At 47.5% G+C, this 25906-nt stretch overlaps 1 protein-coding gene across 1 annotated transcript in view; it reads left to right on the forward strand.

Annotated features, from left to right (window-relative positions):
* The window catches only part of cacna1ba (calcium channel, voltage-dependent, N type, alpha 1B subunit, a), a 664407-nt gene that overhangs the window by 576956 nt on the left and 61545 nt on the right, over positions 1-25906 (forward strand). The window contains exons 34-36 of the mRNA XM_078227596.1: positions 6702-6793; positions 14196-14346; positions 23183-23310. Coding sequence (XP_078083722.1) covers positions 6702-6793; positions 14196-14346; positions 23183-23310 — 371 coding nt within the window. The remainder of the gene's footprint in view (positions 1-6701; positions 6794-14195; positions 14347-23182; positions 23311-25906) is intronic.

Here is a 25906-nt window from a genome sequence, read left to right on the forward strand (position 1 = left end):
ATTCAACATTAATTCTTCAAATTAACCAATGTATAAAAGTACAGGTGCTTATTTCAATTGGTCAGACATAGAACAGTATAGCACAGGAACGGGCCCTTTGGTCCACAATGTTGGGCGACACGGTGGCACAGTGGTTAGCACTGCCGCCTCACAGTTCCAGGGACCTGGGTTCAACTCCCAGATTGGGTCACTGTCAGTGTGGAGTTTGCACATTCTCCCCGTGTCTCCGTGGGTTTTCTCCGGGTGCTCTGGTTTCCTCCCACAGTCCAAAGATGTGCGGGTTAGGTGGATTGGCCATGCTAAATTGCCCTTTGGTGTCAGGGGGACTAGCTAGGGTAAATGCATTGGGTTATGGGGTTGTGGGGGTGGAGTCTGGGTGCGATTGTGGTCGGTGCAAATGGCCTCCTCCTGCACTGTATGTTTCAATGATTCTGTAACATGATGCCAACTTAAATTAATCCCTTCTGCTTGCCCTTGGTCCATATCCCTCTCTTTCTTGCATATTCATGTGCTTATCTAAAAACCCCTTAAACACCACTAACATATCTGCCTCCACCACCACCCCTGGTAGCACGTTCCATAGAAATATAGGGTGGAATTTTAGGAGAATGATTCTAAGTGTCCAGCTAGTATGAAAGTGGAAGAGTTCCTGATCTGTTTTTGGGCGAGTTTTCATGCCCAATCTTCTGCACTTTGTCATTGAAAAAATGGTCTAGACTGTTTCCAACAACTGCAGGCGGTGGGCTGGCGTTAATTCTCCAGCTAGCCTATAGAGGGAGCTACTGTGCATGTGCAGACCTCTGCTTCTGCAAATGCTCAATAACAGCAGCAGGGGACTGACAGACAAATAGCGAGCTGTCAGGCCCCTGCTGCTGCAGGCAGCCTCAATAACAGCACCCCCCCCAACCACAATCGCGAGGGCCTGCAGCAGTTCGCAAGCCCCACAACGCACACACATCTAGCCCCTGACGGCCCCCCCACCACCCAGACCAATCGTGCCACCCCCTCCACCCCCGATCCGCTCCTGCTGCAGAGTGTCAGCGGACCCTGCTTCCCCCTTCATGCCCTGCCCCCTTCGGGCCCTGCCTCCAAAGCCACTCATAGGCCTTGCCCCACATAGGCCCCACCCCCAACGGCCTTGCCCCCATAGTTTTTCATTAGCACTGCCCAGTGGGCAGTGCCAAGGTGCCTGCTCGGCATTGCCCAGATGCCAGGCTGGCAGTAGCAAGGTGCCAGGCTGGCACTGCCCAAAAGGCAGCCCCCCCCCCCCCCTTTGCCCTTGGCCTCCCTGGGGGTCTCAATGGCTCTGGTTCTACCAGCGAGGCCATAAGACCATAAGACATAGGAGCGGAAGTAAGGCCATTCGGCCCATCGAGTCCACTCCACCATTCAATCATGGTTGATTTCAACTCCATTTACCCGCTCTCTCCCCATAGCCCTTAATTCCTCGAGAAATCAAGAATTTATCAATTTCTGTCTTGAAGACGCTCAACGTCTCGGCCTCCACAGCCCTCTGTGGCAATGAATTCCACAGACCTACCACTCTCTGGCTGAAGAAATTTCTCCTCATCTCTGTTCTAAAGTGACTCCCTTTTATTCTAAGGCTGTGCCCCCGTGACTGTTCCCCGTTCGTGGGGAGCAGGCATTTTCCTCGCCAGAGAGAACCTTTCCGGGCAAAGCCATCAAGACAAGCGAGCCCGGACAATTGAAAACTGGGCTCGCGAAACACATGGAAATTCAAATTTAAATCTATTTAAATAAATTACTCAGTCTCTTGCCCATTTCCGGTGAGAGACTGACCTTGCCGGAAATCTGGCTCTCATAAAAGCACGAGAGCCAAGAAGTTGGGCGTGATCCTGATTTCTCGGCTCTTGTGCAATTTTACCGGCTCACTCCGTCCATCGATGGGGCGAGCCAGTAAAATTCCGCCCTAAGAAACAAGAAGCAGGAGTAGGCCATTCGGCCCTTCAAGACTGCTCCACCATTCATTTTAATCATGGCTGATCATCGAATTCAATGTCCTGATCCCCCTTCCCCCCGCCCCCATCTCTTCATCCCTTTAGCCCCAAGAGATATATCCAATTTCTTCTTGAAATCAGACAACGATTTGGTCTCATCTACATTCTGTAGTAGTGAATTCCACAAATTCACCATCCTCTGGGTGAAAATATTTCTCTTCACCTCAGTTCTAAAAGGTTTACCCCCTTATCCTCAAACTATGACTTCTAGTTCTGGTCTCCCCCACCATCGGGAACATTCTTTCTGAATCTACCCCGTCTAACCCTGTTAGAATTTTATAAGTTTCTATGAGATCACCTCTCACTCTTCTAAACTCCAGCGAATATAATCTTAACCGACTCAATCTCTTCTCATATGACAGACCTGCCATCCCAGGAATCAGCCTGGTAAACCTTTGCTGTACTCCCTCTCTAGCAAAGACGTCCTTTCTCAGATAAGGACAACACAACTGCACACAATACTCCAGGTGTGGCCTCACCAATGCCCTGTACAATTGTAGCAACACATCCCTATCCCTATACTCAAATCTTCTCGCTCTGAAGGCCAACATCCTATTTGCCTTCTTTATGCCTGCTGTACCTGCACGCTTACTTTCAGTGACTGATGCACGAGGTCTCGCTGAGTATCCTCCTTTCTCAATTTACACCCATTCAAGTAACAGTCTGTCTTCCTATTATTGTTACCAAAGTGGATAACCTCACACTTATCCACATTATACTGCATCTGGCATGAATATTCCCACACACTCAGCCTGTCCAAATCACAGTGAAGCATCTCTGCATCCTTCTCACAGCTCACCCTCCCATACAACTTTTTATCATCTGCAAATTTGGAGATAATACATTCAGTTCCCTCTTCCACATCATTAATATATAATGTGAACAGTTGGGGTCCGAGCACAGATGCCTGCGGAACCCCACTAGTCATTGACTGCCCATCAGAGAAGGACCCATTTGTGCCAACTCTTTGCTTCCGATCCGCTAACCAGCTTTCAATCCATCTCAAGACATTACCTGCAATCCCATGTGCTTTAACTTTACGTAGTTAGTAGTCTGTTATGTGAGACCTTGTTGAAAGTCTTCTGAAAGTCTAAATAAACCACATCCACTTGTTCTCCTTGGTCATCTCTACTAATCAAAGAATTCCATTGAGGAGTTCCAGATACCTATCACTATCTGTGTAAAAAACTTGCCCTCACATCTCTTTTGAACTTTCCCCCTCTCACCTTAAGTGCATGCCCCCTGGTATTAGACATTTCAACTCTTGGAAAGAGATTCTGACTGTCAACCCTATCGATGCCTCTCATAATTTTATAGACTTCTGTCAGGTTTCCTCTCAGCCTCCGCCGCTCCAGAGAAAACAACCCTAGTTTGTCCAGCCTCTCCTTATAGCTCATACTCTCTAATCCAGGTAGCATCCTGGTAAACCTCTTCTGCACCCTCTCCAAAGCGTCCACATCCTTCCTGTAATGTGGTGATCAGAATTGAACACAATACTCTAAGTGTGGCCTAACCAAAGTTTTATAAAGCTGCAACATGACATCCTGACTCTTGTGCTCAATGCCCCAGCCAACAAAGGCACGCATGCCATACACCTTCTTTACCACCCTATCTACTTCTGTGGCTATTTTCAGGGAGCTATGAACTTGAACCCCAAGATCCCTTTGTACATCAGTGCTGTTGAGGGTCCTGCCATTAATTGTATACTTACCCTTAACATTTAATCTCCCAAAGTGCAGCACCTCACACTTGCCCGGATTAAACTCCATCTGCCATTTCTCCGCCCATATCTGCAACTGATCTATATCCTGCTGTATCCTCTGACAGCCTTCTACACTATCCATAACTCCACCTTTTGGCAATGAGAATGCAGTGTATAAGGGTAATTATTACATACTTGATTAACTGTGTCCTTGTCACTCATCAGCCAAATGTTCAGTACCAACCAGCTGAGTGGTGCATTCTAGTTCATTACAAAGTGTACAGGAACTTTCATCAGAAGAAATCTTTAAAAAAAAACAGCATTTGCATTTATTTGGCATAATTTGCATCCTCAGAGTGTCCCAAAACACTTAAAAAATAAATGCATTATTTTTAATATTTTATTACTGTTACAAACATGACAGCCAGTGTGTGCATGAGTTGGGCCCTTCAAATAGCAATGAGAGAAATTGCCAGTTAATCTGTTTCAGTGGTGTTGGTTGACACTGACTGAACTCATGGACACTTCTTTTTGTCAGTCCACCTGAACAGACAGATTTGAACATAAGAACATAAGAAATAGGAGCAGGAGTAGGCCATCTAGCCCCTCGAGCCTGCCCCGCCATTCAATAAGATCATGGCTAATCTGATCGTGGTTTAGTTCCACTTACCCGCCCGCTCCCCATAACCCTTAATTCCCTTATTGATCAGAAATCTTGATTTGATTTATTGTTGTCACATGTATGAATATACAGTGAAAAGTATTGTTTCTTGCGTGCTATACAGACAAAGCATACCGTTCATAGAGAAGGAAACGAGAGAGTGCAGAATGCAGTGTAACAGTCATAGCTAAGGTGTAGAAAAGATCAACTTAACGCGAGGTAGGAAAAGAGTTAGAATGAAACTTTAGAAGCATAGAACAAGAGTAAAAGATAGAATTAGAAGGTATGCTGGACACAGCTTGTAAGAAGTCGCCTCACTCTGGCGCCATCTTGAATGTAGCTTGGTTTAACAATTCAACCGTAGAAAACAGAAATCCCCAAATAAATCCATCCAGATATTTTAGAGAGGGCATAACTCCCTGCATGCCCACATTAGCTCAGGAATTTCAGTGACTTTTCCAGTCAGGAGTGTATGTGTCAAAACACACACAAACTTGATTTCAGTCGAGTAAAGATACTTGTTTTGCCTGTAAAACCTTCCCATTGCAGAAAGAGAAGTCTCAAAGGTTTATAACACATCTTTCACCCTGAAAGAAGATACTCCTTTGCTATGATTTTGTTGGTTCAGTACAACATTAGTTCTTCCCTATCTGAAGTGGTTCATCATTCAGATTCCAGATATAACGGCCAGAATTCTCCCACCTTGTCTGTGGCTGGGATTCTCTGGTCTCTGCAGTGAATAGAGGTTTGGCTGAGCGCCAAATTCACCATTCTTGCTGGCAGCAGTAGCGGGGCTTGAGAGACCGGAGAATTCCAGCCAATCATTACTGATGGGCAGCACAGTGATTCGCATTGCTGTCTCACAGCACCAGGCACCCAGGTTCGATTCCCAGCTCGGGTCATTGTCTATGTGGAATCTGCATGTTCTCCCCATGTCTGCGTGAGTTTCCTCTGGATGCTCCGGATTCCTCCCACAATCCGAAAGACGTGCTGGTTAGGAGCATTGGCCGTGCTAAATTCTCCCTCAGTGTACCCGAACAGGTGCCGGAGTGTGGCGACTAGGGGATTTTCACAGTAACTTCATTGCAGTGTTAATGTAAGCCCACTTGTGACACTAATAAATAAAGTTTAATTGTGATTCATGGAAAAGATGCTAAATCAGGTCCATGAAATTAAAGTATATTTTGCCATTTAAGTGTATTTGTTGACTTAATAAGATGTTGCACATTCATGTTTTCAGTTTTATATTATACTTGGATATAAACTTATTCTGCATATTAATTGTTGTGTTTAATGGTAATTTTGTAATTAAACTAATGAAGTGAAATCAGTTTCATCATTCAAAATCATTTCCAAATTGTTCTAAAATCCATTCATGTTGGGCCGAGAGGTGGCGGATGGAGTTTAATGCGGAGAAGTGTGAGGTAATTCACTTTGGTAGGAATAACAGATGTGTTGAGTATAGGGCTAACGGGAGGACTTTGAATAGTGTGGAGGAGCAGAGGGATCTAGGTGTATGTGTGCATAGATCCCTGAAAGTTGGGAATCAAGTAGATAAGGTTGTTAAGAAGGCATATGGTGTCTTGGCGTTTATTGGTAGGGGGATTGAATTTAGGAGTCGTAGCGTTATGTTGCAACTGTACACAACTCTGGTGCGGCCGCACTTGGAGTACTGTGTGCAGTTCTGGTCCCCACATTACAGGAAGGATGTGGAGGCTTTGGAGAGGGTGCAGAGGAGGTTTACCAGGATGTTGCCTGGTATGGAGGGGAGATCCTATGAGGAGAGGCTGAGGGATTTAGGATTGTTTTCGCTGGAAAGGCGGCGGCTAAGAGGGGATCTTATTGAAACATATAAGATGATTAGAGGTTTAGATAGGGTGGATAGTGATAGCCTTTTTCCTCTGATGGAGAAATCCAGCACGAGGGGGCATGGCTTTAAATTGAGGGGGGGTAGTTATAGAACCGATGTCAGGGGTAGGTTCTTTACCCAGAGGGTGGTGAGGGATTGGAATGCCCTGCCAGCATCAGTAGTAAATGCGCCTAGTTTGGGGGCGTTTAAGAGATCCGTAGATAGGTTCATGGACGAAAAGAAATTGGTTTAGGTTGGAGGGTCACAGTTTTTTTTTTAACTGGTCGGTGCAACATCGTGGGCCGAAGGGCCTGTTCTGCGCTGTAATGTTCTATGTTCTATGTTAAACAATAAAGTATGGGCCTTTTTCATCGATTCCTTCCACAAACTATTGGTGTATCAAATATTATCCAAAGAGTTAATGCTATGAAGAACTAAATTGAACACACTTACATTTTTTCCCTTTTCAAGGTATTTGGCAACATTGAGCTAGACGATGATGGTGCGATTAACCGCCACAACAATTTTCGGACCTTCTTGCAAGCCCTAATTCTCTTATTCAGGTAAAACAATGTTTAAAAGAAAAAAAGGTTTTCTATGCAAAGTGATCCATCTAGGACATTAGCTGTGGCTACAGTGGCAATTGTTGTGACGTAATTAGTTCCAGGACTGAATTAAATGAACTGCTTCAATAACATAGGCCCTGAATTTCCTTAAAGCTTTTCTCAATCTTTTCATTCCAGGCCATGGATTTCAATATCTGAAAGCACTGAGCATTACTTTGTCAATGCAATGACTACTGGGTGGCATGGTGGCACAGTGGGGGCGGCACGGTGGCACAGTGATTAGCACTGCTGTCTCAGAGCTCCAGGGACCTGGGTTCAATTCCTGGCTTGGGTCACTGTGTGTGTGGAGTTTGCACATTTTCCCATGTCTGCTTGGGTTTCCTCCGGGTGCTCCAGTTTCCTCCCACAGTCCAAAGATATGCAGGTTAGGTGCATTGGCCATGATAAATTGCCCCTTAGTGTCCCGGAATGCTCAGGTTAGAGGGATTAGCAGGGTAAATATGTGGGGTTACGGGGATAGGGCCTGGGTGGGATTGTTGTCAGTGCAGACCCGATGGGCCAAATGGCCTCCTTCTGCACTGTAGGGATTCTATATTACATAGGAAGTGTTCTCGATTTTTTAAAAATTGGGAGTCCAAGGCCTGAAGTATAGACCATCACAGAAACTGATAAGATTTAAAGAGACCAAGGAGGTCAAGATATGGGCCGGAATTTTCCGGCCATTCAAGCCCTGCCGCCGCTGTAAGCGAGGACGGAGAATTCGGTGCTTAGCCAAATCTCCATTTACTGCAACTGCAGCGGGACGGAGAATCCCGCTGGCGTGAACGGCCAGGAAATTCCGGTGATAGTGTTTTAATTTTTAAATACTGAAAAATGCGAGAAGAATGGAACTTCAGGGGAGGCCTGGACATCCATGGTTTTGAGCTTCTGATAAAGAATGTGTTTGAGCAGAAGAACACAGTGAATCCTGATGTCAACACAGTGGGATGCAGCGAGGAGTGAGCGAGAGAGCAGGAGGCCTGTTCCTTTTCAGTCAAAAGAGATAGTGAAGTCAGTGTGTAACCTGGCGAACAAATCAGAATTGGTAGCTGTCACTTTGATTTGAGAGGATTATGAAGAAATTGTATCTTGGAGAACTAAAAGAAATGTGATTTTTAATTGAAGGCAGGGAAGGGGATATGATATAATGGGGGGCACGGTGGCACAGTGGCTAGCACTGCTGCCTCACAGAGCCAGGGACCCGGGTTCAATTCTAGCCTCGGGTCACTGTCTGTGTGGAGTTTACACATTCTTCCCTTGTTTGTGTGGGTTTCCTCCCACGCTGCAAAGATGTGCTGGTTAGGTTGATTGGCCGTGCTAAATTGACTCTAGTGTGAGGGGGGTTAGCAGGGTAAATATGTGGGGTTACGGGAATAGGGCCTGGGGGTATTGTGGTCGGTGCAGACTCGATGGGCCAAATGGCCTCCTTCTGCTCTGTAGGGATTCTATGAAGGTTTCCAGCATTGGATTGAGAGGGCATAGAATTGGGTGGTGTGTCGGAGTCAGTGGTTCAAAAAAGTGACAGAGTGGGAGAGAGATCGGAGACATAGGGATTCCCTACAGTGCAGAAGGAGGCCATTCGGCCCATCGAGCCTGCAACGACAACAATCCCACCCAGGCCCGATCCCCGCATTTACCCTGCTTGTTTCCCTGACAGTAAGGGGCAATTTAGCATGGCCATTCAACTTAACCTGCACATATTTGGAGTGTGAGAGGAAACTGGAGCACCCGGAGGAAACCCACACAGACACGGGGCGAACATGCAAACTCCACACACAGAATCCCCCCAAGGCCAGAATTGAACCCGGGTTCCTGTGAGGCAGCAGAGCTAACCACAGAGCCACCGTGCTGCCCCAGAAATCCTAAATTAATGGAATAACAGTCAAATGATAAGCCACTCCTTGTTTCACAGAAAAGTAATTTGGAAGGAAACCAGATAACCACATCCATTAATTTAGAGGAAGACCATTTTGAATCATCGAATGGGAAGAACAGGAGCATTCTGTCCCTTGTCCCCATACCAACTCTGCACGAGCAGCTCAATTCGTCCCACTCCCTTACTAGTTCTCAATCACCCTGCATTTCTTTGGGGCGGCACGGTGGCACAGTGGTTAGCACTGCTGCATCACAGTGCCAGGGACCCAGGTTCGAATCCTGGCTTGTGTCACTGTCTGTGTGAAGTCTGCACGTTCTCCCCGTGTCTGCGTGGGTTTCCTCCAGGTGCTGCGGTTTCCTCCCACAGTCCGAAAGACGTGCTGGTTAAATGCATTGGCCATGATAAAATTCTCCCTCAGTGTACCCGAACAGGCGCCGGAGTGTGGCAACTAGGAGAGTTTCACAGTAACTTCATTGCAGTGTTAATGTAAGTCTTACTTGTGACACTAATAAAAAAAGAAATAAACTTCTATTTAGCTAATTATCCAATTTGCTCTTCAAAGCCATGATTGAATCTTCTCCACACTCTCGAGAAATGAATTCCAGATTCAATTTATTCACTGCATAAAAAAGCTTACACTTATGTTGCCTTTTGTTCGTTGACCAATCACTTTAAAGTGGTGTACTCTGCTTGGCAACCCTTCTGCCAATAGGAACAGTTTCTCCCTATCAATTCTGTCCAGACCCTTCTTGATTTTGAACACCTCAATCAAATCTCCTCCTAGTCTTCTCTTCTCTAATGAGAACAGCCCCAGCTCCATCTAAGTTTAAGTTTATTTATTAGTGTCACGAGTGGGCTTACATTAACACTGCAATGAGTTTACTGTGAAAATCCCCTCGTTGCCACTCTCCGGCACCTGTTCGGGTACACTGAGGGAGAATTTAGCGTGGCCAATACACCTAACTAGCACGTCTTTCAGACTGTGGGAGGAAACTGGAGCACCCGAAGGAAACCCACGCAAACATGTGGAGAACATAAGATGGGAATTGAACCCAGGTCCCTGGCGCTGTGAGGCAGCAGTGCTAACCACTGTGCCATCATGCCACCCCTACCCATGTAACTGAAGTCAATCATCCCTCAGGAACCATTCTCTTAATTCGTTTCTGCACCTTCTCCAATGTCTTCACATCCTTCCTGAAGTTTGGCATCCAGAACTCGAGTTGCAGTTGAACAAATGTACAAAGGTTCACTTCATACTGAACGCCGCTATTTATAAAGCCCAGGATGCGGTGTGCTTCATTAATCACTTTCTCAAGTAGTCCTTCCTGCTTCATTGATTTGTACACATGTATTCTCAGGTTCCTTTGCTCTCTCAGCCCCTCACGCAGACGCGGGGAGAATGTGCAAACTCCACCATAGACAGTAACCCGAGGCCGGAATCGAACCCGGGTCCCTGGCACTGTGAGGCAGAAGTGCTAACCACTGTGCCACCATGCCGCCCTCTACCAAAACGTATCATTTCACAATTTTCTACATTAACTTTAGTCTTCCCGTTTCAACAGCCTGCCTCTGTCCCTTGGAGTTTATCACCATCCCTCTCACATTTCGCAACACTTCCAAATTTTGTGTCAATTGAAAATTTTGAAATTGTGCCCTGTGTCATCAGCGCCTATCCCTTTAGTGAACCCATCTGGTTCAGTAATATCCTTTAAGGAAGGAAATCTGCTGTCTCTACCTGGTCTGGCCTACATGTGACTCCAAGAGCCACAGCAATGTGGTTGACCCTCAACTGCCCTCGGGCAACTAGGGATGGGAAATAAGTGCTGGCCGGCCAGCAAAGCTCACATCCGGTGAATGAATAAACAAAAATTTCCAGTTGTTCGCACTGGCGGGATCTTCTGGCCTGCCGACAGCGCACCACTGCTGCGGGTTTCCGGCAGTATGGGGTGGAGTCAATGGGAAATCCCACTGACAGCAGTGTGACCAAAGGATCCCACCGCTGGCTAACGGTGTGCCTTCTCTCTCCACAAGAAACATGCCGGAGGGAGACCGAAGAGCCTTGCCCTGGGTCTCTGGCTTACTAGTCCAGTGACAATACCACTGCCTCCAGCTGGAAAGAATTATGATTAGATTCAGCACACTTCCTGCAGTCCAGACAGTGCAGGCTTTGAAAAAGATATTGGCACTCAAATCTAACACCAATGCAAAGGATTCAATAGAAGGAAAGAGTTTAAGGAGGTTCTCTGAAAAGATGATTGGGATTCAAAGCGAACCAAAAAATATCCTTCCTTTTTTTTTCCTTTGAGAGTGAGCAACTGTATTGTTCGGATTGACGTGTGAGGTGGGGCTTTCACAAGAGTTGAGAGAGACAGCTTTGGCAGGAGACCAGATGGATTGGATGCTGGATGGACAGGAAAACAACACTTGATGCTTCCTTTCAGCAAAGTTGTGTTTAGCAATTCAAATAGTGGATTCAGAAAATGTACAGTGCAAAATAATGTTGGCTCTGGCTGCTCCTGACAGATCAAGACACCAAATGCAGCTGGTAGAATATTTATGAGGCTGCAGAAAGACAGGCGTAATTGAACTGAGACTTGGTGCCAGATCTGACAGAAGGCGAACAGGGAGGAATGAAACCTTCCACTTGAATTTGTGATTGCCCGAAACATTATTTAGATCCTCTTGTTGCTGTGAAGGAGGCTGTTCCGCCATATCTTTAATTAGTGCAAGCCAGCTGAAAACCCTGCTTTCACACAACTCTGAAATACGTTTCATTACTTAATCCTCTGAGATGTCCCGATATGAAAAGTGATAGAAATAGTTGTCTTTCTAATCATTGCTCCTGGGCTCGATTTACATTCTCTTTAGGTTATGTAAAATGAAAAAAAAAGAATCAGGCTCCAAATTCCAGTTATTGAATCCTACAATCTTGTATTTGCAATTGGATATTTTACCAGTGGAGCTACGGAAGGGGCTGCCTTTCACTGTCATTGCGTCTGAAGCACCAATGTCCCAATCGCAATGCTTGGTTGCATAATGACTTTACATAGCATCTAACAGCAATTTACTTGCTAATTTTTGTAGAATCGTAGAATAGAATCCCTACAGTGCAGAGGGAGGCCATTCAGCCCATTGAGCCTGCACTGACAACAATCCCACCCAGGCCCTATCCTCAGGTATTTACCCTGCTAATCCCCCTGACACTAAGGGGAAATTTATCATGGCAAATCCACCTAACCCGCATATCTTTGGAATGTGGGAGGAAACCGGAGCACCCGGAGGAAACCCACGCAGACACGGGGAGAACGTGCAAACTCCACACAGAAAGTCACCCAAGGCTGGAATTGAACCCGGGTGGCTGATGCTGTGAAGCAGCAGTGCTAACCACTGTGCCACCGTGCCGCCCACCTCTTTCCTCCTCCTCTTCTGAAGGTTCAAACTCATGTTCATCCACAGTCAACCATACGAAGAGCACATTCGAAATGTGAGGCTGTGGGATTTTGAATCATCTGTTTTGCTGTGGAATCCAATACAGCTGGGCACAACTCAGCTTTCGTATGGAATCCACCTCCCAGCAAACAGCAATCAGGAGTAAGGAATTTGGCTGACATTTACTGCTTCTATCCCAGGGATGTTGAAGCCAATTGTTGCACCTTTATGGCTGCTCGGTTATCTCGGTGAGAATTACTGCTTCAAACTTCAATAAGTCATAGGTACGCAAATTGTTTTAATGCCACTCAATAACTTTTGTATCCAAACATATAGACTCTTCCAGCACAGAATGATGTTATTTAGCTCATTGTGGCAATGCTGGATGTTTGAATGGATTGTCCAGTTTAGTTCTGCACCCCTCTTTTTCATTGTAGCCCTGCAAATTATTGTCTTTAAGTCCCATTACCTGTTGAAAGTTCTGATTGAATTCACTTCCACCATCGTTTTAGGTGATGAATTCCAGATCTTAACAACCATCTGTGTGGAAAAATAATTCTCCTCGTCCCACTCACCCCACAGCTCCCCAAATAATTCTGTTGTCAATTATTTAAAACCAATTTTTACATTTCTTTAAAAATTCATTGTGGACGTCACTGGCCAAACCACCATTTATTGCCCATTACTAATTGCCCTTGAGAAGGTGGTGGTGAGCTGCCTTCTTGAACTGCTGCAGTCCCTGTGGTGTAGGTATAGCCATAGCACTGTTAGGGAGGGAGTTCATAATTTTGACCCAGTAACAGTGAAGGAGCGGCGATGTATTTCCAAGTCAGGATGGTGAGTGACTTGGAGGGGAAACTTCCATGTGATGGTGTTCCCAAATATCTGCTGCCCTTGTTATTCCAGATGGTGATGGTATTGGGTTTGGAAGATGTTGCCTAAGGAGCATTGGTGAGTTCCTGCAGTGCATCTTGTAGATGGTACACATGGCTGCTACTGTTTGTCGGTAGTGGAGGGGGTGAGTGTTTGTGGAAGAGGTGCCAATCAAGCAGGCTGCTTTGTCTTGATGGTGTTGGGCTTCTTGAGTGTTATTGGAGCTGCACTCATCTAGTCATATTCCATTGCACTTCTGACTTGTACCTTGTAGATGGTGAGTTACGCACTGCAGGATTCCTAGCCTCTGACCTGCTCTTGTAGCCACAGTATTTATATGTCTAGTCCAGTTCAGTTTCTGGCCAATGGTGACCCCCAGGATGTTGATATGGGGGGATTCAGCAATGGTAATGTCAAGGGGCGATGGTTAAATTGTCTTTCATTGGAGATGGTCATTGCCTGGCACTTGTCTGATGTGAATGCTACTTGCTCTGACTGCATGCTGGAGGAAACCATTTCTTCTGAATTGCTCCCACAAACCTCTCATAATTTTCAATAACGCGCAATCTTCCCTGCTCCAAAAAGAACAATCCCAGCTTCTTCAATCTCTCCCCATAACTAACACCCCTCATCTATGGTTGAATTCTGCTCAACCTCTTCAGTACCCTCTCCAGAACTAGAGGCGGCACGGTGGCGCAGTGGTTAGCACTGCTGCCTCATAGTGCCAGGGACCTGGGTTCAATTCCTGGCTTGGGTCACTGTCGGCACGTTCTCCCCGTGACTGTGTGGGTTTCCTCCGGGTGCTCCGGTTTCCTCCCACAGTCCAAATGACGTGCTGGTTAGGTGGATTGGCCATGCTAAATTCTCCCTCAGTGTACCCGAACAGGCACTGGAGTATACCGACTAGGGGATTTTCACAGTAACTTCATTGCAGTGTTAATGTAAGCCTACTTGTGACACTAATAAATAAACTTTGAACTTTGCAAGGCCTTGATGTCGTTCCTAAAGTGTGATATGAATGTCCACTGTTATAATTAATGTTACTTGGTGGAGCTGGGTGATAATTGGTTGCTACTTTATTGTTTGTTTGATTTTTAAAAATGACGTGCTTAGCTTTGTTGAAAGTAAAAATAAGGAGTTAGAATGTATTAATGAAACTTCAAACATATCTTTTGATTGCAGGAGTGCCACTGGAGAAGCCTGGCATGAAATTATGTTGGCGTGTCTGAGCCAAAGCCCATGTGATCCTGACTCAGGAATAGACAGAAATGGATGTGGAAACGATTTTGCCTATTTCTACTTTGTATCTTTCATTTTCCTTTGTTCTTTTCTGGTAGGTTTGAATTTTCTTCACACCGTGTTAAGCATAAACAGTACCTGACTTTATTTCAAGCTTTTTTTTCACGATGCGATGCAATATTTAATCCTTTGAGCTGGCCAGTGAAATTGTTCTCTTCAACTTCCTACATAATGCATGTAGTCCACATCAACCAGTGCACAACATGTGTCGGGCCATTTAAATGTAAATTAAGAATTTGGTGGGGAGTTGCTCATTGCAAATGAAGGTAGAATTTAAAGTGCTTTCTTAAGTTCAAGCACTGATGTGGTTCTTTCATCTTTTTGGACACAGTCCTTGGCTAACTGTCTCCAATACAAAAGGATATAAGCATTTAAACTCAGCACATTTTAGAAAATCCATCATTTTTCAGTTGTGCTTGGTACAAAAGGTCGGTTGTTCAGCCAACTATCTTGCAGCTCAGTATAAATGACTGTATCCCTGATAGCATTCTCCAGGAGAAACCTCACCAAGTGGGTCTCCTTATAGATCAAAGCCAAAATATGTTCAGCACCGACATGGTGACCCAGCTGGTGGATAGCTAGTATGGTGATGCCCTTCATGTTTTCACAAAACACTCAATGGTGCCACTTGTGGGTGGCACAGTGGTTAGCACTGCTGCCTCACAGCGCCAGGGACCTGGGCTCGATTCCTGGCTTGGTCACTGTCCATGTGGAGTTTGCACATTCTCCCCGTGTCAGTGTAGGTTTCCTCCGGGTGTTCCGGTTTTCTCCCACAGTCCAAAAAAAAGTGCTGGTTAGGTGCATTGGCCATGCTAAATTCTCCCTCGGTGTGCCCAAACAGGCGCCAGAGTGTGGCAACGAGGGGATTTTCACAGTAACTTCAGTGCGGTGTTAATGTAAGCCTACTTGTGACTAATAAATAAACCTTACTTTGATTCTGCCAAGTCTTGGCCTGTCTTAGACATGATGATTCTTCAGTCAATGCACTGCTCAATAAGTTGTACTTGCTTCAACCATGTCCAGTAAGAGTGCCTTAACACAAAGCACAAACTATAAAGAGTTGACACATTTCTCCTGTTACCCAGTAAGATTAATGGGTCTCTTCAAAGCCAATAATGATGACCTATACCAAGTTAATGAGTATTTTGAATTGCTTAATTACCAATGGAAGACACACTGGAGGGCCCCAAAGGTAGAATAATTAATAGGCTTTATCTTTGTTTCCATGGGTATGTACATTTCTTACTGCAAAATTAATATGCTGTGGGCATTTCAGTCATCTTCATAAAGGCAGCAATCGGGAAAAAGAAGAACCTACCTTTGAGTGCATGCAGTCTGGAGATTTAACTCTTGAGAATGTAATTGATGCAAGAACATGGACTATGCATAAACTCACTTATATTTTATATATTCTTACTAAAGGGAGGCGATGGTCTAGTGGTATTATCGCTAGACTATTAATCCAGAAACTCAGTTAATGCTCTGGGGACCAGGGTTCAAATCCCGCCACGGCAGATGGTGGAATTTGAATTCAATAACAAACATCTGGAATTAAGAATCTACTGATGACCATTGTTGGAAAAACACATCTGTTTCACTAATGTCCTTTCGGGAAGGAAATCTGCTGTCCTTACCCGGTCTGGCCTACATGTGACTCCAGAGCCACAGCAATGTGGTTGACTCTCAATTGCCCTCTGGCAACTAGGGATGGGCAATAAATGCCATCCAGTCAGTCCCATGAATGAATAATTTTTTAAAAATTAAACGCAACGATGAAAAGTAGTTTCCCTGAACCAGAAGTTGTATTGCTGTTTGCAAATGCTATGTTTCATTCAGCAGTGAAACACTGGGGATCAGATTAAGGTAAAGTTTATTTATTACTCACAAATAAGTTTACATTCACACTGTAATGAAGTTACTGTGAAAATCCCTGAGTCGCCACACTCCGGCACCTCTTCGGGCACACTGAGGGTCAATTTAGCATGGCCAATGCATCTAACCAGCACATCTTTGGACTGTGGGAGGAAACCGGAGCACCCGAAGGAAACCCACGCATATGCAGGGAGAATGCGCAAACTCTACACAGTGACCCAAGCTGCGAATCGAACCCGGTCCCTGGCTCTGTGAGGCAGCAGTGCTTACCACTGTGCCACCGTGCTGCCCCAATAACAAGCAAGTCATACAAAGTTTGTGCTACAAATCACTGATTAGATGTCCCTGTACAGTGTAGACGGCTATGCTATTGAATGACTTGGTATGGAATTGAAGCTTCCTCCATTTGTTCCAGTCCCAGCTTTAGATTAGCCAACTATTGAAGGAAGTAGCAACTAAACATTTATAAAAGAGGTGATTTTGGAGGACGCATTGCCTTTCAACTTCAAGTTGCAGAGTAACTCCGCTGGGTGCCTGGCGAGGTACCCGAAGAGGCGCCAGAGTGTGATGACTAGGGGATTTTCACACTAACTTCATTTCAGTGTGAATGTAACCTACTTGTGACTAATAAAATAAACTTTAAAACTTGAGACTCAGTAATTCACTGACTACCAGCTATGGCACAACCTGCTTTGGGTGGAATGCTAGTGATAAAGGAATTACCCTGGATCACAAAGTGGCAACCTCTGTAGGTTGCACAACTTTTGACCACAGTTTAGGAAGAGAGCATCAGAAGTGGAACCGATTACCAGAATAATTGAAGAGGCTGAAATAATCCAATTTGCGACAGCATCAAAGCTTGCTAGTTCCACAAACCTGGCACTAGCTAATATCCTTGAGTTCAGGCACATTCGCACCTTTGTCGTGTTTTGATGCACTACAGATGTATGTTCAGTAGGAACAGATGTAACTGTACTGATTTGGAGGCCTGTTCCTCAGAACTGACACCATGGTGAATCAAAATAAATCCTGCCGAAGGTGTCTAACCACACAGTGAAGATTTAGGAACAGGAAAAGTCCATTCTGTTTGAATGGATCAACCCATCAAGCCTTATACCCACTTCTGAAACATATCTCGAATGATAATTTCTTCCAAGAAACTCATGGAATCAGTTAAGAGATTGAAGCAGACAGGACTGATCGTTCAAAGAGCTAATTTGGGGCTATAGTCTCCTTAGTTCTGAAAGACTGGGGGAAATACCGGTTTCCCCAGCAACGCCCCCCGCCCCCCGGTAATAAATATCCTGCCAAAGAAATTCCAGGAACATATGGTTTGAAACCTAACTTTATTGGAAAATATAAATGTTCGCAAAAAGGGGTTAGTTTTGTAACAAAGCAGTCGCGATCATTTCTTCATGATTGATACTTGCTGGGGAGTTTTTTTTACAGCTCCAAAAAATAGACTAAAGTAGCTTGGCAAAAAAAAATCAAGGAAGGAACACTGGGCGGCATTTTCCCTACAATATGCCAAGTGTGACAGTGGGCAGGAAAAGTGGCATGGCATCCCCGATGGCAATTATCTCAACTGCATCATTCAGCTTGAATGCAGGGGGTTGTAGCGGGTCATCAAGAATCCTTACGGTGCAGAAGGAGGCCATTCAGCCCATCGAGTCTGCACTGACAACAATCCCACCCAGGCTCTATCCCCGTAACCCCACATATTTACCCCGCTAATCCCTCTAACCTACGCATCCCGGGACACTAAGGGGCAATTTAGCATGGCCAATCCACTTAACCAGCATGTCTTTCGGACTGTGGGAGGAAACCGGAGCATCCGGAGGTGATGCACCTCAATGAGCACCCGGAAACAAGGCTTTAGTACTGAAGGCTTTAATACATTAACAATGAAACTACTAACACAAATTCACCCGTTCAGACTGAAGGGGTCCTGCCGGAGCAGGGGGTCTTATACCCTGCCACCGGAGGCGGGACCCCACTGGAGTGTGCCATGATAACACTTAGGACAGGTAAACACCCTAACCCAACAACATAGTACAACCCCCATAACAACAACACCCTAGCCCAACAGTAACACAATAACAACCCCAGTGGTGAACCAACGATGGTTCACCACATTCACCCCTCCTTTAGGAAACAAAGGTGGCGGGGTGGATGAAAACAGACAATAACAAAAAAAATAACAGGATTCACAAGTCCAGACGGTCTGGAGGACCACACCGACGCTGCGATCTTCTCAACACCGGTTGCGAAACCGGAGCAGGTGCTTGCGGTGGCTCTCTCAAAGCAACATCTGGCTGTCCCCTCAAGGACTCCCGGGCCGGCCGGCCCTGGTGAGGCGATGGTGCAGGGGATCCTGGAACGTTTGGTGGTGGTGGTGGTGGTGATGATGGTGGCGCCGATCTCCGAGTCTCAGGCAAGCTGTACATGGGAGTAAAAGTGTTATGCACTGGTCCCGGTGCTGACCGTGCCACGTCTGGGGAAGTAATGAGGAGTAGTGGATCTGTGACTGGGGGAATAGGAGCGACAGGAGTTGCTACGTCCCCTGCGGGCGCCAGGTCTCTAATGGAGACAGTGTCCTCTCGCCCGTCAGGATATGCCACATAGGCATACTGAGGGTTGGCGTGGAGGAGTTGGACCGGTTCGACCAAGGGGTCGGACTTGCGAGCCCTCACATGGCGCCGCAGAAGGACGGGTCCTGGGTACGTCAACCAGGCTGGCAATGAGGTCCCCGAGGACGACTTCCGAGGGAATGAGAACATCCTCTCGTGGGGAGTAGCATTGGTTGCCGTACACAGGAGGGAGCGGATAGAATGGAGCGCATTTGGAAGGACCTCCTGCCACCGGGAGACTGGAAGGCCCCTGGATTTCAGTGCCAGTAGGACAGCCTTCCAGACTGTAGCATCCTCCCTTTCCACCTGTCCGTTACCCCTAGGGTTGTAGCTCGTGGTTCTACTAGAGGCAATCCCGAATGAGAGCAGGAATTGCCTCAAGTCGTTGCTCATGAACGACGAGCCCCTGTCGCTATGTATATAGCAGGGGTACCCGAACAGGGTAAAAAGTTCACTGAAAACCTTGATGACGGTGGCAGTTGACGTGTCCGCACAGGGGAAAACAAACGGAAACCGGGAATATTCGTCTATTATGTTGAGAAAATAGACATTCCGATCCGTTGAGGGAAGGGGGCCCTTAAAATCCACACTCAGCCTCTCAAAAGGGCGAGTAGCCTTGACCAAATGTGCCCGGTCTGGTCGATAAAAGTGTGGTTTGCATTCTGCGCAAATCCGACAACTTCTATTAACTGACCTGACCTCCTCCACCGAGTAGGGTAGGTTGCGGGCTTTTATGAAGTGGTAGAGTCTGGTGACTCCAGGATGACACAGATCATTGTGGAGAGCCTTCAAGCGGTCCTCCTGCATGATGGCGCATGTTCCGCGCGAGAGGGCATCCGAGGGCTCATTGAGCTTCCCTGGACGATACATAATATCGTAATTATAGGTGGAGAGCTCAATTCTCCACCGCAAGATCTTATCGTTCTTGATCTTGCCCCTCTGCGTGTTACTAAACATAAACGCCACGGATCGTTGATCCGTGATCAGGGTGAACCGCTTACCTGCCAGGTAATGGCGCCAGTGTCTGACTGCCTCCACAATGGCCTGAGCCTCCTTTTCCACCGCTGAGTGCCGAATTTCTGGGCCTTGAAGGGTGCGGGAAAAAAACGCGACGGGCCTGCCTGCCTGGTTTAGTGTGGCGGCTAGGGCGAAGTCAGATGCATCACTCTCCACCTGGAAAGGGATGGATTCATCCACCGCGTGCATCGTGGCTTTCGAAATGTCGCTTTTCAAAACCTTGAAGGCCAATTGGGCCTCCGGCGTAAGTGGGAAGGTCGTGGACTTAATGAGCGGACGAGCTTTGTCCGCATAGTTGGGGACCCACTGTGCATAGTACGAAAAGAACCCGAGGCATCTCCTGAGTGCTTTCGTGCTAGCGGGCAAGGGAAGTTCAGTGAGTGGGCGCATACGGTCTGGATCAGGGCCAATGACCCCGTTTTCCACCACGTATCCGAGGATGGCTAACTTACGCGTACGGAATACGCACTTCTCCCTGTTATAGGTCAGATTCAGGCGAGATGCAGTGCGCAGAAAGTGTTGGAGATTCGTGTCATGGTCCTGCTGGTCATGGCCGCAGATGGTGACGTTATCCAGGTACGGGAAGGTAGCCCGCAACCCGTTCTGGTCCACCATTCGGTCCATAGCACGCTGGAAGACCGAGACCCCATTGGTGACACCAAATGGAACCCTGAGGAATTGGTATAGACGACCATCCGCCTCAAAGGCCGTATATTGTCGGTCCTCTGGGCGGATGGGGAGTTGATGGTAGGCGGACTTAAGGTCTATGGTAGAAAACACTCGGTACTGCGCAATCTGATTGACCATATCAGAAATGCGCGGGAGAGGATACGCATCCAGCTGCGTGTATCTATTAATGGTCTGACTATAGTCGATGACCATCCGAGGTTTGTTCCCGCTTTTGACTACCACGACCTGCGCTCTCCACGGACTAGCACTGGCCTGTATGATCCCTTCCTTGAGGAGCCGCTGAACCTCAGATCTAATAAAGATCCGGTCCTCAGCGCTGTAACGCCTACTTTTAGTAGCGATGGGCTTGCAGCCAGGTACCAGATTTTTAAAAAGGGATGGTGTCGTGATCTTCAGGGTGGATAGATTGCACGCGGGGCGCTTTGGGCAATTTGGAGGCTGCGGCTGGTTCCCTACGGCCAGTGAATGGAGTGGCCCACCGTACTGTAGGATCACACTCTTCATGTGGACCATAAAGTTTAGTCCGAGGAGAATTGGCGCGCAAAGGTGAGGTAACACAAGGAGCCTGTATTGCTCGTAAACTGTGCCCTGTACCTCAAGAGTTACCATACATCGTCCTTGGATCGGTACAGACCGGGACTGTGATGCCATGGAAATGGTCTGTTTGGCAGGGAGAACCCGGAGTCCACACCTTTTAGCAGTTTCAGGGTGTATGAAACTTTCGGTGCTCCCACTGTCAAACAGACAATTCACAGTTCTGCCACTAACCTTTACCTCCATCATAGAATGTTCCAGTCTGAAATGCCTGGTCTGATCCAGAGAGATCGACGCCACCGTTGGCCCCTGGGCGTCACTGCATGCTGCCGATGTGGATGCTGAGGACCCCTGCTGGTCGCTGCTGCATGCTGCCGATGTGGATGCTGAGGACCCCTGCTGGTCGCTCCTAGTCGTCGTGGACCATGATGGCCGCCCCCATGAATCGCATGTGGCCGAGGGCTCCAAGCACAGCGACTCCTGGTGGTCTTCCTCCTCCTCTGTTTGCCACGATGGCGCCGTCCTGGGATCGCACGTGGTCGGACCTCGTGGGTACTGCGACGCCGAAGGAGATTGTCTCCGTTCTGGAGGGTTACAAGCTGCACTGCCGTTTTTAGGTTTGGACCTGCAGACTTTGCTGTAGTGGCCTTTTTACCGCACTGGCTGCAGATTGCCGTTCTTGCCGGACACTGCTGCCGTGGATGCTTGGCCCCACCGCAAAAATAGCATCGCTGGCCACCTGGAGCTGCCGCCGTCGTCGAATCGATCTGGGAGCGCGGGTTCGCGGGGCGAGGAGGGAGCAGAGCTTGCTCCAACCACGTTGACTGCACGTGGTCCTCGGGGTACAGCGCCAAGCTCTTCGACGCCGCCTCCAACCTCACGGCCATCCCCATTGCCTGGGTCAAGTTGAGTTTCCCCTTTTCTAATAATTTAAGTCTGATGTACGAGGACCCTACCCCTGCTACGAACGCGTCTCGGGCGAGGTCTTGCATGTACTGTTCGGCGGAGACATCCTTACAGTCACAACCCCTGGCAAGCTGCAGGAGTTCATTGGCGTAGTCTTCTATGGTCTCGCCCGACTGCCGACGTCGTGTAGCGAGGAGATAGCGAGCGTGAATCTCGTTGGGTGGCGTAATGTACCTATTCTTTAGGAGCTCGACGGCACCCTGGTAAGTGGAAGCTGCACGAATGGCTAGGTAAATCGTGTCGCTTACCCTTGCGTGGAGGACCTGGAGTCTATCACTGTCTGTAGTGATAGCTACCGAGGCTGCCAGGTAGTCCTCAAAGCATTTCCACCAATGTTCGAACGTGTTAGCTGCACCGACCGCACGTGGGTCCAGTGTCAGACGATCCGGTTTTAGGATCTGTTCCATATTCTCAGTTAATGTATTAAATTGATGCACCTCAATGAGCACCCGGAAACAAGGCTTTAGTACTGAAGGCTTTAATACATTAACAATGAAACTACTAACACAAATTCACCCGTTCAGACTGAAGGGGTCCTGCCGGAGCAGGGGGTCTTATACCCTGCCACCGGAGGCGGGACCCCACTGGAGTGTGCCATGATAACACTTAGGACAGGTAAACACCCTAACCCAACAACATAGTACAACCCCCATAACAACAACACCCTAGCCCAACAGTAACACAATAACAACCCCAGTGGTGAACCAACGATGGTTCACCACAGGAGGAAACCCACGCAGAATCTGGGAGAACATGCAGACTCTGCACAGACAGTGACCCAAGCCAAGAATCGAACCCAGGTTCCTGGAGCTGTGAGGCAGCAGCGCTAACCACTGTACCACCATGCCGGGTGCTATGTCATTATGCTGGTGGGGCGATTTCAGATTGAGACCTGCCCCCCCCGTCCCCTGAAAGCAACGTTGTTTAATCCCTTTCCTTTATCAGTGCGTCACACTACAGCTCCGTTTGCCAAATGTTCTCTCTTTTAGTCCTTTGCTCCGATATTAATAATTCCACCCTCACATAGCCTACCACCTACTGACTAAACTTTTACTTTTCAGGAATTTCCTTTGGAAGTGTTTTTTTTTTAAGTAACAGTTTCATATCGATTAATTCGTTTAAGGGGCTTTCCATGTGATTCTTTTGCCCTTTTTTTTTCAGATGTTAAATCTTTTTGTAGCGGTGATTATGGACAATTTTGAGTATTTAACCCGAGACTCCTCTATCCTGGGACCACACCACTTGGATGAGTTCATTCGTGTGTGGGCTGACTATGATCCTGGAGCCTGGTATGTAGAATTGGCTTTATTGCCACATGTCTGGAGCTTGAAATGATTGTGTAATCTTTGAAATGCGATGAAGGTAGTAATGTTGTCAAACATGTGATGTCAGACTGTTAATTTATGGAATGGGGGAAAAAAACTATATTGGTTCGAGAGCGAAATTATGTCAAGCGTATCATTTATAGAAATCTGCCGCACCTGGCTTTACTTATCAGTGGCTTTATAATCATAAGGTGTAATAAAAGTGAGAACCAATCCTGAAGAAAGGACTGAAGGTATGGCCAGAAGGCAGCAGAGATCAAGCAATTCCCAGCAATATCTTAATGTCATCACGCCAGCTGCATTTTTCAAGGAATTGAGTGGTCTGGCAAAATTCTCACAACTTTCCCTTCATATTTCCATCTTCTGTTAACCAGGGGTCACAACTTGGAGTTTGCACCTTCTCCCCGTGTCTGCGTGGGTTTCCTCTGGGTTCTCCGGTTTCCTCCCACGCTCCAAAGATGCGCTGGTTAGGTGGATTGACCATGCTAATTTGCCCCTTAGTGTCCCAAGATGTGTAGGTTTGGTGGATTAACCATGGTAAATGAATGAGGTTACGGAATGGCGGGGTGGTAAGATGCTCTGTTGGGGAGTCGGCGCAGACTCGCTGGGCCGAATGGCCTCCTTTTGCACTGCTGGGATTCCTTGATTCTTTCAGGCTAGGGCCCTCATTGTGCAATGCAACATTTCTCAGGCATGCAGATTCCCAAATAACCAGATTTTTGCCAATGCCCCTCTTCTATATTAAGCACAACAGCACCCTGTCTTAACTGGGGTGGTGATGGCCTTGTGGTATTTTTGCGAGACTATTAATCTGAAAACTCAGTTGATGTTCTGGGGATCCGGGTTCAAATTCCGCCACGTCAGATGGTGGAATATGAATTCAATAAAAAATCTCTGGGCTGGGATTTTCCCAAAGAAATACTAAGTGCTGAATTTGCGTAAAATCTGGAGTAACTCCCACTTAGTGGGATTTTCAAAATGGATCTCCCACACTGAAAATCGGGGTGGGAGGGCTACTCCCACTGGTGAGACTGGCAGCGTAGTGCTGAGTGGGCCACTGCGCATGCGCCAATCTGCTAGAGCGGAGATCGGCCCTGCAATGCCAGCCTCCTGATCATTTGCCAGCTCAATCACTGACCAGCCCACAACCCCCCTCCCCCCCAACCCCCCCGGCGCTGGCCATGCGCACCCCTCACCCCCGCCCCCCCAAACCCTGATCACAGGCCTCTCTGACATCTCCCAATGTTCTCCCCCCCGCCACCAGCCCCGATCTCCCCGACCACCCGCCCCCCCGTCCCTCCCTCTGCCACTGATCCCTGTGCAGAGTGGCAGCAGAACCCCCGACCCCCCACCAGTTTCCCCCTTCCCCCCTCTCCCCCTCCCCACCGAGCCCCGTCCCTTTGGCACTGCCCGATGCCCAGTAGACAGTACTAAGGTGCCCCTTGGACATTGCCACTTTGCCCCTTGAGCTGTGCCAGGGGCAAGGGTGGCAATGCCTAGGGGCACCCCCCCCCCATCCTCCTGGGGGGGGCCTTAATGGCCTCTCTTCATTCCAGTAAGGTTGGGCCGCCCGCTCCCCATTAGTAGACAGCTGTTGTAAACCCTGCTGGAGTGAACCACTCCTGGCTGGGGCGGGGGGGGAAGAGAGAGACTAGTGGGTCCAGAGACTTCAGTCCCGGGTCTGCTAATAAGATGTAAATCATGATTTAAATATGGAAATCAGCAACTGTTCCGAGACAGAGGGCTGGATTTAGTGGTTCGTGGCGCGATGAGGAGGGTGAATGGGAAATGAGTGGTCCGCTCACCTCAGCCCCCACCCCTGCTATCTCAGCTCAGCGAATCAAATATCAGATGGAACCCAGTAGTGGCTACCCAGCTGCAAGGCAGCCAATCACAGTGCGCCCAATTAGAAGTCTAGGCCAGGATGTCATGAGGCAAGGAATGATGCCATGAACACAATGGACAGGAAGCCAGTCAAGGCTTCAAATCTAAAGCACCCACCCCCCCACCTCCCCACCTCCCCCCCCCCCCCCCAAAGCTCTCTGAATCTCCCTCTTTCTTTTGGCATGCTCAAAAAAGTCAATAAACAAAGTCATATAAAAGCAAATTCCTGCAGATGCTAGAACTTTATCTTTCTCCCACCATCTCCCCCTCCCCCCACATCTTCATCTGTTACCCTCTGATTTCAGCTTCTCTGCCGTTTGGCCATTCACACCTTCTATTCTCTCTGGATAGCCATTCACACTTCTTAGCCTTTCCCCTGGTTTCTGTGTCTATGACTCATCTTTCATTCCCTCACCCTACAATATAAATATCTCCCACTTTCTACGCCTTTTAGCTTTGACAAGGGATCATCTGGACTTGGAACGTCAGCTCTTTTCTCTCCTTACAGATGCTGCCAGACCAGCTGAGATTTTCCAGCCTTCTCTCTTTTGGAAACAAAGTCAAATTTCTGCCACCTTCACCAGCAGAATCTGCTGCTACGTGCAGCCTTGTCCCTGGTGCTAGGTGACCTTTTCTTCCACCCTTGTGCCTCCTCATCATAGCTGCTGTCAAGCGC

This window comes from Mustelus asterias, chromosome 13, assembly GCF_964213995.1.
Source record: "Mustelus asterias chromosome 13, sMusAst1.hap1.1, whole genome shotgun sequence".
NCBI classification, from domain to species: Eukaryota; Metazoa; Chordata; class Chondrichthyes; order Carcharhiniformes; family Triakidae; genus Mustelus; species Mustelus asterias.